This window comes from Chenopodium album, chromosome 17, assembly GCF_948465745.1.
Source record: "Chenopodium album chromosome 17, dcCheAlbu1.1, whole genome shotgun sequence".
NCBI classification, from domain to species: Eukaryota; Viridiplantae; Streptophyta; class Magnoliopsida; order Caryophyllales; family Amaranthaceae; genus Chenopodium; species Chenopodium album.
Window position 1 is genome coordinate 28,650,690 of NC_137850.1, and position 15,066 is coordinate 28,665,755.

At 39.6% G+C, this 15,066-nt stretch overlaps 1 protein-coding gene across 1 annotated transcript; it reads right to left on the minus strand.

The window, feature by feature from the left end:
• Positions 1 to 8,786: 8,786 nt before the first annotated feature.
• LOC145588793 (uncharacterized) lies at positions 8,787 to 10,274 on the minus strand. The gene has a single exon (XM_081645397.1). The coding sequence runs from the start codon at positions 10,272 to 10,274 to the stop codon at positions 8,787 to 8,789; it is 1,488 nt and encodes a 495-aa protein (XP_081501523.1).
• Between the last annotated feature and the right edge of the window lie 4,792 nt (positions 10,275 to 15,066).

A 15,066-nucleotide genomic window follows, 5' to 3' on the forward strand; every position in this document is an offset into this window, starting at 1 on the left:
AAACCAAGGTGGATAAGCAGTTTGGTAAGTTCCTTGACATGGTGAAGGATTTGCAGGTAACAGTTCCCTTTACAGAATTAATCACGCAAATACCTTCATATGCAAAATTCATGAAAGAAATATTGACTAGGAAAAGGTCTATTAGTGAGGTAGAGACTGTCGCTTTTACTGCTGAATGCAGTGCCGTACTACAAAATAAATCTCCACCCAAACTAAAAGATCCCGGTAGTTTTTCTATCCCTTGTCATATTGGCAATTTAATGATTGATAATGCATTGTGTGATTTGGGCGCTAGTGTTAGTGTCATGCCATTATCTGTGTGTTTAAAGCTAAAAATGGGTAAATTAAAGTCTACTAATATTACTCTGCAAATGGCTGATCGTTCTTCTAAATACCCCATAGGCATTCTAGAAGACGTCCCTGTTAGAGTAGGTAAATTTTATATACCTGTGGATTTTGTTGTTCTTGATATGGCTGAGGATTTGCATACCCCAATTATCTTGGGTAGACCCTTCCTTAATACTGCTGGAGCAATTATAGATGTGAAATGTGGTAAATTGACACTATCAGTAGGGGATGATAAAATTGTTTTTAATTTGAATAATACCCCTAAAAGCCCCATGCTAGAGGAGAAGTGTTATAAAATTGATGTGGTTGGTAATTGTTCTAATAAGCCCCAAGCTTTTGTTAAAGATCCCTTGGAGGCGGTATCGTGTGTTGCATCTTCTACAGGTACAACTAACCAATGGAAAGAGGAAGTGGACGCAATAGAGAAAGCCTTATACTGTGAAGGTCTTGGTTTTGAAGATGAGAAGGTGGAAATGAGTACACAAGTTGCGGAAACTGAGCCTATAGTGAGAGTTCCACCAGATCGTGTTGTAATAGCTCAACAAAGTGATAAATCGAGGCAACCAATGGTCAAAAAGGGTTCTCAATCGAACAAGAGCAAAGAACCACCAGTTCAAGCCAATGAGGATCCACCCAATAAGGTGAATTGGCGCCTTACAGGGCGTGTTAGGCAGCCGAGTCGTGGTTTAAAAATTGCTCAACCAGGTGAAGAACCACCCGACCAGGCGATAGGCCAAGGGGCTTAACTTCCTGACATGTGGTAAGAGGGTCGTGCGGGACCTAAATAAACCAGCGCTTTGTGGGAGGCAACCCGTATTTTTCTTGTTTTTTTTAGTCTTCTTTCTATTTCTTGTGAGAGGAGAGAGGAGAGAGTTTAATGAGTTTATTGAGTTGTACAGGTTAGAAGGAAAAGAGTTAGTCAAATTTGGAAAAAAAAGAGAAGGAGTCTCTCGTACCAAACATTGCTTCGGGCCCGACCGGGCGAAGGACCGCCCGACCGGGCGCGAGAGCAAGGGTGAAAAATTGACAATTTTGCCCGACCGGGCGAATGACCGCCCGACCAGGCGCGAGAGTTGACGAGTACGGACATTTCGACCGCCCGACCGGGCGGTATGGCGCCCGACCGGGCGCGAGAACGAAGAGAATTTAGAGGGTTTATACCGCCCTACCGGGCGGTGTGGCGCCCTACCGGGCGGAGTGATGCCCGACCGGGCGCGAGAGCGGATCGGCAAAACTGCTTAACTTTGACAGGCCATAACTTTTGTGTTTCTTATCGGATTTATGCGTGTGACCTATCGTTGGAAAGCTCTTCAAGTCTACTTTCCAATGCAATTGGAATCATTGAATTATCAATTATACATCAAAAGTTATGATCAGAATAGTGCACCTGACTCAATTTTTATCTTTTTTTCCACTAACACTTTGTTTCTTTCTTGCCCAATTTTGTTCCAAAGAGATGCATTGCAATCTTGAGGCTTTGGTGACATTAATGTGGTGATGATGAAGAGTAGTCACCTTGACTACTTGCTTCCCCTTAAGACAATGAGGACATTGTCTGATTTAGCTTGGGGGGAGGTTCTCGTGTTCATATGGTATATCTTTCACTCTCTCTCTCTTTTTAGTGTAGTTTTACTGCTTTCCTAGTGTAGTTTTATTGCTTTCCTATAAGAAAAATACAAAAAAATTGAAAAAGTAAAAAATCCAAAAATACGTTCCAATGAATTGTAAATCATGCTTCTCTATGCCCCCATACTTGAGAAAATTTGTTTTGATTCTTGGTTATTGATGATAAGCATTGTGGACTTGTTGGTCATGATTTGAAGTTTAATTGCTTGGATGCCTAAACATGCGTCAATTTTGTCCAACTACTTGTGAATATAGTGCTTGACTAGTTGATTTGGTTAGGAATGTGTGTTTAGTTCCTGGTATGTCAATGAATTTGAGTATTGGTTTGCAACTATGAGTAGTATTTCATGACTCACCTATTATGCACATGAGGAGGACGAAGGCGTTCATTCTTTTAGGTAGCCTTCAGACGATATTAGATACATTTGTTATAACATTTGTTCCCTTCTTGCTACCCATGTTGTTGCTTGTGCCCTTTTATTGTTTATTTAGCCACATTACAAGCTTTTTAGCCCCATTGGTTACTAGTCCCAAGCTTGGCTTGGGGGAGCTATAGTTAGTGAGGTGAGGGATTTGTAGTGTGCGCATTATTTGCACAATGTGGAGGTATAAGAAGAGTAATTTGTTCTTTGATTTTTGTGATTGGAAAAAATAAGAATTTGTGTTTCAAAGTTGAAATTTCCAATGTGGAATAAAAAGAAAAAAAAAAGCAAAAGAAAAAAAATTGTTATATGTTCAAATTATCTATATGAAAGTTGCCCAAGAAAAATTCAAAAGAAAAAAAAAAGTATCAAGTTTGAAAAAAGAATGAGTTCAAAGTTTGTTTATTCACTCAAGTTCTACATTGTCATATTTTTATGAGTGAAATTGTAAATGTTGGGATTATTTATGTTGTTTGGAGTAGTATTTGGTGGATTTGTGTTGGAGTTAGTTTTGTTGGAGATGTGTATGATCATTATATTTGGTCATGGGTTTATTAGGATATGGCTCCCTTTTAGCAAGGCTTTTCTCTCACATATTCCCAAATTTATCCTACCCTTTACCCTAGCCTTACATTACAAGCTTTAAAAGACCTTTTGACCTTGTGCATAGAGTTGTGTGGATGTGAAAGTGTTGTTTATCAATGCAAATTATGAATTGACATATTCCGAGTCGACTATTAGGTTGAGTGCTTATCTTTTTAAACACACGAGTGTGTGAGTTTGGGAGGGCATTGTTCACATAAAAAGGTGGTTGGAGAGCGATCGAGTACATCTTTTACTCGCCACATAAATGAGAGTTGAGTGTGTGAGCACTAGTCTTGAATTCTATATGCTCGTGTGGTTTGCTCTATTTGACAATTGTTGGGGAGGAAGAGTGATTGGATGAATGAGATTGATTGATATTCAAGCATGCTCATTAGATTTGCTTTGAATCGTTTGTGCTTGATTTGATTATTGGGTTGAGGCATGTTTTATATGTTCATTGATGAGCTCTTTGCTTAGGGACCAGCAAAGGTTTGGCTTGGGGGAGTTTGATATGTCTAATTTATGTAGTATTTTACCCCCGTCCCTTGGTCATTATTAGTAGTGTTTTTGGCTCTTTAGAGCCATTTTTATTACTAATATGTGTTTTCTAGTGTTTTCGTAGTTTTGGTTGAGTTTTGTAGGGAATTGCACCTTTGGAGTACTTTCCCGGGATTTTATGGAGCAACTACGAGCATTGGAGGAGCACGGCCATCTTTCGTAGCCCAAGATCGGTTAGAGTAATCAAACCGGTGAATAAGGGCTCGACTTGTGTGAAGACGAGGCATTTGGACCGAATGATTAAAGCCCCAAAGAGGATATTTGGTTTGGGCCAAGTTACGAGCCTAAACGAGGAGTCCAAGCGGCCCAACGATGGTCCGCCCGGTGGTCCGCCCGGTGGTCTGCCCGGTGGTCCGCCCGATGGTCCGCCCGGTGGTCCGCCCGGTGGTCCGCCCGATGGTCCGCCCGATGGCGCGCCCGATCGGGCAAAGAAGACTTATATCGCAACAAAAAGGCGCGCCCGGTCGGGCGGTGTGGCGCCCGGTCGGGCGCGTGTCTCTGATAGATCTTTTAAGCATCGTTTAGTTTGTTTTAGTTTAGGATTCTTGCTTATTATAAATATGTTTTTGTTAAGCAAGTTGAGGATCTTCTTTTTTTTGACACTTCGTTATTCTTCCTTTACTTTTGTAATTCTTTCTCTTAGATTTTCTCTCTCTACTTAAGCTTATTTTCTCTCTCTACACTATATACTTTGTTCTTTACTCAACTCTTTATTCTGATTACTTTGGTAACGATTTCTTTTCTCTTAATCTCAGTTATTTATTTTATTCCTTCTATCATGTTTTATTTTATTGCTTTGATTAGTTTAGATTTAATTATGTGTGAGTAGTTCTTTTTCTAGGGTTTATGGGGATCCATAATTAATATGAAGGGATAATTTGTTATTATTGATTATTGATGTTGCATGGTAATTTCTTATTGAATTGTTTAATTCTTTGCAATTAGATTATGAATCGAGCAGATGTAATTTGACTGTGAATGTTTAGCAATATTGAATTGATGAATCGAGCAGATGTTAATTTGATATTAAAGGCTATTTTCAATAGGAACTTAGATCTAGTAAATTGCGAGAGCCTGTTAGATCTATGCTGGTTAATAAATTGCAAGAGCCTGTTAATCATGTTATTTGTGCAATGTTGATTGATTGATTGTTATGTTTTATCCCGGAATATTAATTATTGGTGAACCTGTGACCCTAGGCCTTCTTATATCTGATTTTCGCCTTAAACTTAATCTTCGTAGTATAGTTTCATATTATAACAACAATTTGGTTACCTTGATAATTTAGACTATATTAATTAATTAGGAGTAGAAAGACCAGTTTCCCTGTGGATTCGACCCTACTTCCCTATCTACTTTAGTTAGAGGATTTAGGTAATACTTTTGATTAGGTGATACGACTTTAGCCTGTGAAACCTACTAATATATTGAATTCTACCAAGAAATCCCCGAATCTCCTTTTCCGTCCTTGGCGGAGGAAGCTCTTGTATGGCCTTTACCTTGTCAGAATCAACCTTAATTCCGTCTTGACTTATGACGAAGCCTAGAAGTTTTCCCGAAGTTACTCCAAATACACATTTCTGAGGATTCAATCTCAGATTGTATTTCCTAATTCTATCGAAGAATGATTTTAAACCATCAAGGTGCATCTCACGATCATGACTTTTGACAATCATGTCATCAACATAAACCTCCACAATATCGTGGATGAGGTCATGCAAAATCGTCGTTGCAACCCGTTGATAGGTTGCCCCAGCATTCTTTAATCCAAAGGGCATTGCTCTATAACAAAAGGTTCCTCATGGGGTAATAAAAGAAGTTTTGGACATGTCCTCTTCTGACATAAGTACCTGATTATATCCCGAGAATCCGTCCATGAATGAGAACATGGCATGTCCAGCAGTGTTATCAACCAGAACATTAATGTGGGGCAAAGGAAAATAGTCTTTTGGTGATGCTGAATTTAAATCCCTAAAATCAATGCACACTCTTACCCTTCCATCTTTTTTGGGCACTACCACCACATTCGCCAGCCATTCCGGATGCTTAATTGGTTTGATGAAGTTGGCATCAAGCTGCTTTTGAATTTCCTCCTTAACTTTGAGACTAACTTCCGGTTTCATTCTACGAAGCTTTTGTTGCTTTGGCTTGCTATCGGGATAGAGTGGTATACGATGTTCAGCAATGCTACGATCGACACCAGGCATATCAGCATAAGACCATGCAAACACATCCACATATTCTTTAAGTAAAATAATAAATGCATTTTGTTCATCGAGGGAAAGGGAGGATCCTATCTTGACTTCTTTTACATCATTATCCGTACCTATGTTTACAATTATAGACTCTTCCATGGGTGTCACGCGTGATTTAAGTTCATTGAAAAGTTCATTATTAGAAAATGCTTCATGATCAAGATCAATTTCTTGTACGCAAATATGTTTACAAGTAATTTTATCGATATCTTCATAATATGGGATATCAGGCAGTGTATGGATAGATGATTGGCTAGATGATGAGCTATCGGTTTCATAACCGTCTGAGATAGAGGATTGAAAAGGATATAGTTTAGGGAAAAAAGGAATTGTTCTCGAGTTTCGGATCGGATATTGTTTTCAACTTCTGTTTTTATTGGAGTAATAAGCGTAATGAGATCTAATCGGACTTCATAATCAGAAATTGATGAAAACAAGCCTCTTAGAACTCCTTGCTTTAGATGGTCAGCCCAATCAAAATCTTTCTTAAATACTGGTTTCTTATCAAGCCATTTCTTAATAAATTCTCCATTCCTTGCTTCTGCAAAGAAAATTTCTAACCCAGGGAGAATTTTCTCTTTATCCAAGTCATACCAAGGTTCAGGAAACTCATAAAATGGCTCAGTGTCATTTTGCAACACAAATTGCCCATTCAAGGTGAGAGACTTCTTTTTCATAACCTTAGAACCCATGTTCTCATCGAAGCCCAAACCATGACGATTTCGCTTATCGATTATTGGGATTGGGTGCCTCATGCCTTCACCGTTTCGTTCTAAACCAGCTCCTGGAACATAACCCATTTTCAAATTCAATTGAAGTCCTCTAGTAAGTGTTTGTGGTATTGGATCTTGGATTTCTTGAATGGAATCCGAGGGTAGAGTAGATTTTCGAGTTTGGTTGGTCATTGGTTGGCAAAGGATACCTAAACATTACATACCGAAGATTAGGATTTCCTCCTTTTTTTGAAAATAAATTAAAAAAAAATAAACGATAAATGCAAAAATGCATGCGAAAAAAAAAGATTTTGGTAAACATTTAAAGGACGTTTATTAAGTTAGATAAGTTAGTGGGGTGTTCATTCCCAAAAAAAAAAAAAAACTTTTTAATTATTTCAGGTCGTGCCATAAGGCTGCCTACGTATCTCCAGATAGATCTTTTGTATTTTCACATTTTTTCTTCTCTTTTTTTTTTGGAGAATCAGACCCGTCGTAGTTCAAAACGGAAGAAGGAGGTTTTTTTTTTGAAACAGCTGCACTCGATCAGAGTTGCCTACGTACCCCAATAACAATGTGCGTGCAAGTACAATTTTGTGTATGATCATGAAATAGTGCTTTAGGGGATCAAGTTGAACGTAGTTCTTTGTACCAAAAGAAAACATAAAGAGAAAAAAAAAATGCTTGGTTTACAGTGCTCATACTACCCCTTTTATTCATCCTTCTTGATGGAGGGTAAGATAGAGGTCACCATGCTGTTGTAGAGGCTTCCTTTCCCATGTAGAGATTCCTTAGGCTTCAAGGTTTTCAACAGTCTTTCTCGTAGTCCGAGTAGTGACAAGCAATCAAAAGAGTGGGATCATCTTCATGTGTCCAAAGGGAAAGGGAATTTATGGACACTTTCTGATTCGGGCAGGAAATTCCAGTTGTGCGCTTTATACACCAACGGAGGGCGTGACATTCGTTAGTATCATGACCATGTAACTGATGATAGTGACAATATTTGTTGAGATTTGGTCCAAAAGGATCAGCTCCTGCTCGACGAGGTAGTGGCTTGATACAACCTTCTTCGAGTAGTTGAAGGAACAAATCAGCTTGAGAGGCCTGTGGCTGTGCCGGGCTTGTCTCTGGTGCGCTAGACTTAGGATGGGCCGGAGTGATGATCCCACGATCAATAAGATCCTGGATTGCACATTTAAGGTCGTAACAAGTATCTGTTCTATGCCCATATAGATGACAATAACTGCAATATTGTCTCATATCGGTCCATATGGTGTTAATGAATACACATAGCTTTTTGCCTGAAGAATACCCTTTTTGCTCAAACGATCGTACACCACACTCAATGGTTCGTCGATTCGAGTGAATATCCTCCTGTTAGCTCTTTCACCTTGAGGGTGCACCTTAGGCCTTCTTTCCTGTAGTCGATAGGCATCAATTTCGTAACCATGTCTCTCCATGTGCGAGAGATCGGCGTATTTGATGGAGACCATATGTCGATAATATAAATCATTTAACTTTCTTAGCAATATCAACATAAACTCCCGATCAGTTATGGGAAAACGAAGTTGAGCCCGAATGTAAGAACATCTTGAAAAGAGATGTGAAAATGATTCCCGGTCACTTTGCTCCATATTCACTAGCTTCAGTTTTTCGGTGTCAGTCTGTCGAAATTCAAATGCCCAGTCACTGAATGCTTGAGCTATTTCTCCCCAAGAGCCTTTACTTGTTACCCCTGAGGTATAATACCAGGATAATGCGGGTCCACCCAGACTTCTATTAAACAACATAGGAAAATGTTCTTCTGGAACATTTAAAGGGTATAAGGTGTTCACAAAGTTGTATAAATGGAGAATAAGATCTCCCAACCCATTGAACTTCTCAAACTGAGGAAGATTAAGATAACGATCTCCATGCCTGTAGTTAGGGAAAAGAATCAACTCCTCCGGGTATACCAACCTTCTATAACACAGGACATCAAAATCAAAATCAAAATCCTCGGCCCTAGACCTCTTCCGAGATACCTCATCATGTTTAAAGGAATTACTTGTCCAAGATTCTCCTCTAAAACAAGGATCGCTGTCTTTTAAATTTTTAGGCTCCTCTTCTACCCCATCTTCATTGGACCAGTTTGTTCCACCTCTAGCTCCTTGGGGATTAACCTTAGAATTATTGTCATTTTCTTGAAGCTCTTCTTCTAGATCTTCCTCAGTTTCTTCTTTCGGATCTTCCTCTAAGTCTTCTTCCGGATATTCCTCCATTTCTTCTTCTTCTTTCCATTAGCTACTTGAATCAAATCCAATATTATGAATAGTGAATCCGTCTAATCCACTACCCTCTTCTTCATCTAAATGGAGCACTGATTTTCCAACACTAGAAACATTCATAACTTCTGGATTACCTACAAGTGTCACTGCACCATGATCTGTGAGCAACTTCACCTTTTGGTGTAAGGTAGAGGCTACCTCCCTATTCTCATGAAGCCAAGGTCTACCGAGCAAAAGGTTAAAGCACGCTTCAATATCAATTACCACAAATTCAACATTTCTAGCCGCTGGTCCATATTCCAGAAGTAACTCAATTGACCCCAAAACGTCCCTTTTGACATTGTCATAAGCCCTAACAACCTGTCTTGAAGGTGTCAAATCTTCTTTTTGATAACCGAGCTTCGTCATAACTCGATAAGGACATACGTTGATGGCAGAACCATTGTCAATAAGTACCCGAGGTATTGTCCGCCCATGACATTTCACAGTTATGTGCAAAGAGTTGTTATGGTTGACACTTTTTGGGAGATCATCGTCGGTAAACATTAAAGTGCGGTCGGCTCCATGAATAAGTCCTACCATTTGATCCGGTGTTATGGATGCATCAAATGAAACTTCATTGAGATGTCTCAGAACAGTGGCCCGATGAGGTTGTGAATGAGTCAGTAACTTCCATATAGAAACATTTGCATTAACCTCCTTCATGCGCTTAATAGCATCATCTTCTTCCTTATTCACCTCTACTAATTCCCTGTCTTTTTCTTTCCTTTTCAAGGCTTCCACAGGGTTCTCATCTTCAAGATATGAAGGTTTAAAATGACGACCTGCACGAGTCGAATGGGCCACATATAGATCTTCATCATCACTAAGATCATCAAGATAGATCGGACATTGAAAATTACTAGGGGTACTAAGGTGTGCCCCAACATTTTTCTTAGCCATTGACAACAACGAGAGAGCATCCTCTTCATCATCTATTAGGCAAAATGCCCCATCATATCCTATAGTGGCGCAGACATCGGAGAACGAATCTCTATTGAAGATCACATCAAAACCCTTGCATGGCACTAGCTTGACCTTTTGCTGAGTGGAGTGATCATACACAACACACACATAATTCTCGGATAATGGCATCTCATACATTTGAGGGGTATTTCGAACCATTAGTAATGTTGGATCAATCTGGTTATTGGTAGTGGATATGGTGTTTATAAAGACAAGAGGCTTATGATTGGGGAGAGGATTATTAGTGATGCTTGGTTGTGGATTTTTAAATTTATCAGAGGGTGCCCCAACTGAAAGCCTTCCTCCATCTACTAGATCTTGAATACGGTGCTTGAATGCTGTGCAATTTTCAATGTCATGCCCAGGCCCTTGATGGAATTCACAGTGTTGGTTTGGGTTGTAACTGGGAGGAGGGTTTCTAGGGGGTGGCCTTGGATTTAAAGGTTGAACAAGGTTGGCCTTTTTTAGTTTGGAGAAAGCTTGAGCATAGGTCATGTTCAAAGGAGAAAAATTCCTCTGCGGCCTGAGTTGGAATGCTGGTGCGGCGCCGATATTGTGTATCAAGTTTGTTGGTTTTGAGGGTATTGAGTTGTTGTTATTGGTTTTCCTATCCCCCCCCAAACTTAGGATTGTAAGAGGTGCTACCGCTGCTCTCTTCATCCTTTTTGATATCTCCCTTTTTTATGGCATCCTCTACCAAAGTTCCTGTTGATATGAGGGCTTTAAATGACGAAAAATACTAGAAAGCCATTCGTCCTTGATAGACGGGAAGAAGATTCTTCACTATCATCTGTAATTGTTCTTCCTCATTCGGCCTATTCACCATCTTTGCAGCCTTGTTTCTCCATCTAGTAATGAAGGCGGAAAACGTCTCATTAGGATTTTGTGCAGTTGTCTCCAAATCCCTCCTTGTTACATCGATCTCTTCATTATATCTGTATTGGCTAGAAAATTCTTGCACAATATCGGCCCACGAAGTTTTCTTTGAATTTTCCAGATTAAGAAACCAATGAGCGGCAGCCCCATCTAAATATTGCTGAAACAATTGTGCCATTAAAGGTTCATCAACACCCCAAGGACTCATAGCCCCTACGTATAATTTTAAGAAATTTGTGGGACTTCCTGTACCATCAAATCTCGTGAGATTCGGCATCTTAAACCTAGGTGGCAGTCGTGCTTTCGGAAATAAGGTGAGACCATGAATATCAAACCAAGGTTATGCTTTGGTCATACCCTTTAGTACTTCCTTGATCCTGAGAATATCTTCCTCAATTTTGGTAGGAGCTTCTCTATCACCATTTCCATCATCTAAATGCAATGGTGAAGCTACCTCTGAATCATGGTGAGGAGGAGGAGCACTTGCACTCTGTCTTAACAAACTCTGTATTGTTTGTTCCATAGTATCTTGACGATCAAGGATAGCTCGCATCATTCCTCGAAGATCATTGGATGGATCAGGGTTTAGCGAACTTTCATGGCCAAGAATCTCGAACATTTCGCTTGGTGGTGGAGAATGAATTTCCCTTGGCGTCGAATGACCCGGTGAGAAGGCTACTGAATCGGATTGTAAACTGTGAAAAGAGGTTTGCCGGACAAGCCTAGATCCTGTGCGGGTCCAGGTGGATTTCCTAGGTAAAAAGGGAACATTACAAAAAAAAACTTCTTCAACAAGCTAAAAAAAAGAAGTAAATAAAAGATTTTTTTAAAAAAAAAAATGAACACCCCTTTTTTCTAAAAAAAGAAAGGTTTTTTTTTTCAAAATTAAAAAAAAAATATTGGACCCTACTACGAAGATTCCTTGCGTGTTGAACACACCATTGGTTACTGGCTTATAAAAAACTAAAACTTGAACAAGGATTATTCACCCAAACTTCTTCTCTCTCTAAAATCTCAAGTGTTTTCTTTTGAGATTTTGCTTACTTTGCTTAAGTTTAAGTTATGGATCCTAATGCCTCACGCGTTAGAGATTTAATTCACTTCTTCTCTGACACTTCGCGCTCCTCCCTCCAAGAGTTACGAGAAAGAGAACGCAACGAGATTCTTAGTTCAATACGGCCAGAAGATCATCCATCTCAATTTTCTAGGAAAAACCTCTCTCTCCCTTATGATCAAAATTCTACAGCTATCCCACCTTCAGTTCCTTAAGTGAAACTTGCACTAGTGACTGGTCCACCCCAGGTATTCGAGATAAATAACTCTCCAGAGTCACTTTCCTTATTTGTGGCAGATACAATGGTGCTAGCTATGTCTCTATTTCTACGTTTCTCTGAAGACTCGTTTTACCCTATCATAGCTACTATAAGCCAACAAAACCTCCCATTCACTAGCCAACTCGTAGAGAGTCCGAACCTGCCATCACATTTCCCTTTTAATCTTCCTATGTACTCATCTCTCAGGTTACTGTTTTGGGATGCTCGTGGGTACTATAAGAGTCAAATATTACATAATATCTCCCTATTACACAAGACCCATATTCCTACTTGTTTGGTCTTATTTATCTCTAATTTGTCAATTGGCAAGGAGGTTTCTGAAAACATAGATGTAACAAGGTCTTGTATTCTCGCGGGGCATAATTATCTCCCATCAACTCTATTCCTATGGAGTGACACGTGTTTCTTTTCACTCACTCGATTGTCTGAAGGATCAATAGCCATATCGGCTTACAATACCCCTCGCAGTATTTATTCTGGGACTTCCTCACGCCAAGGGAGAGGCCCACCCCAAAGCTCAGTTAATCATCCCTGGTTGGGTATATCAGACTTCATAACCTACAATCACTTAACAATGATGATGGGTGGTCCTTCAAACTATCGAGAATCTAAGGAGAATTATCTTCAAAAACTACCTCCGCGTCATAGGCGTTACGTATCTCGTCTCCCTGAGACTTTATGGTCAATAGGTCAAAGGAGTCTCTTCATAATAATAGATAGATTAACTAAGGCATTGTCGACTACTCCTTGGTCACAAGAAGATCCTCATACTCTATCTCTAGCAGCCTTATCGGATGGCTCAGATGGATGTAGAGGTGGGTATATATTGCGAGAACCCGGGCATGTTTGGAAGTTTGGTTTTGGTTCAAGGCTTAGAGGACCTAGCTTTTCCTTTTTCTCGCTTTATTTACTGCAAAATGGTTTGCAAAAGGCTCGCTCTCTAGAGGTGAAACAATTAGAAGTAGTGATGGACGTTAACCGCTTCATCTCATCTCTGTCTAGGCTTGATGTCTACCCAACAAATACCGAGCAAAAGTTATGCGACATACTACTCCTAATGCGCTCTCGTGGTTGGGAAGTTAGTATTCGACATTCCCCTCAAGACATGCTTCAAGGAGTCTGCCTTATAGTTGATCATTGCCAAGGGTTTACTTGGGGTCAAACAGAGGTGTTCGAAGCTCCACCGTCTCCTGAGATTCAATTAGGGCCTTTTTGACTTTTGCATTATGTATTTTTTTAATTTACTGTTATGGTTATATCACTATGTAAATATGAATTAATGTTCTTTTTCGTCTATTTTCCACCTCATGATGAAGGAAAGTAAAATAAATAAATAAATCAATAAATAAATAAGTGAATCCTACAGCAATAACAAACTGTTAGTGGCCGGGCCCGAAGGCTGCCTACGTATTCCTGAGTGCGGAAATGTGCTGAGTGTAATGTGATTTAGGAAATCAGGCCTATCGTAGTTCGACACAATAAGGAAACCAACTTTTAAATTTTTGCGACTGCACTCAAAGCGAGCTGCCTACGTACCCTGTTACAAGATTTTTTTCATTTTTTTTTTAATTTTTCATTTTTTTCAGGGATCAAGTCGCTCGTAGTTCGCAACAAAAAAAAACTTTTACAAAAATAACTTTAATGAAAATGACACTACCATGCATCTATTTCCCCGGTCAAAAGTCGCTTTTCCCAAGCAGCTTTCCGTTTAGCAACATAGAAAGGGTTATCTTCTTTGTCCAAGATCCATGATGCCCATGCTTTACATACTACTCTGCACTATTCCGTTGTAAAAAGGTCTATGTTGTCGAGGAAGATGTAGGGTTCCATGATTTCTCGAAGAGATGCCACTTTATTTGCAGATGTTTCAACCCCCTCACAAGGAACTGCTATATCTTGGTCGTAAAGCCAATTAAACCTCCTTCGGATATCATCGGCCTTTGCCTTATTAGGCATCCAATTTGGCTTGTCCAGTTCATTCTCCGGAATAGAAAAATATACTGTTCTTTTTGCAAAGGGTGGGCGCCTTATTACTTCAACAGCTTCATTATTTTCTATGCAATAACCTGCTGTGCTTATGGTGTTTATCCAACCACCATACAGTGACGAGCTTTCTCCTTTATAGGCTCCCCTGCTATAGTCACCACATATAGTGATGATGCCCCATGACGCTCTCATTCTTAATTTTTGATGTAAGCTAGACGAGACTGCTTTACACCCGTGCAGCCATGGTCTCCCTAGTAACAAGTTGCATGAGAGTCGAAAATCCACTACCATAAACTCTATGCTGAACAGAGCATTCTCATGTACCAAAGGTAAGACTATAGACCCCGTCACTTCCCTGGGTAATTAGTCAAAACCTCTGAGAAGAATGGAGCGGTAAATGATATGTAAATCATTGTACCCTATCTCGTACAGGTATTCTCGGGAACAAAGATTAACATCAGATCTGGTGTCAACCAAAATGTGATTAATATAACTTACACCGTGTGGAAGAGTGATATGCAGTGGTTCATTAGGATAGTGATTAGGGGGTAAATCGCTATCTGTAAAGGTGAGTCCTGGATCAATATCGTGATGTTCGACATTTTTCCCTTTTTGTGAGGAAGAGTGAAAATCGTCTAAGGTTTTAAATACGTTTTGAGAATACATTGATTCATGGATAGGCACATCATACAATAATTCTGGGCTAGTTTGACGAGAATGGGGGGCAGTGTTTTCTTGGCGAGAGGCCTTGGATCGTTCTATAGTGGAAAATTTTGGATGCGGGCTTTTATCATTTGGAGATTCAGGCCTTAAAGTTAAAATCTTAGAGCCATCATGGAAGGTCAAGGATTCACGAAGTTGGGCCGGCGTCTTTTGGTATTGAACTAACATAAGGGGATGAAATTGGTAAATCCAAGCCTGACCAAGTTTGATATCATAGGGAACTGGTATATAACAAATTATGAAACTTGTGGTGAAACTTACACCTTTGTATTTAACAATTGCATCAATTTTACCACATAAATTTTCATATAAATCGTTGTTACAAAAATCATCTATTGTTACAGGTTTAAGTTCCTCTTCCTCGAATT

Coding starts and splice junctions, on each gene's coding strand:
- LOC145588793 (XM_081645397.1), bottom strand. CDS start 10,274: ATGACCTATGCTCAAGCTTTCTCCAAACTAAAAAAGGCCAACCTTGTT.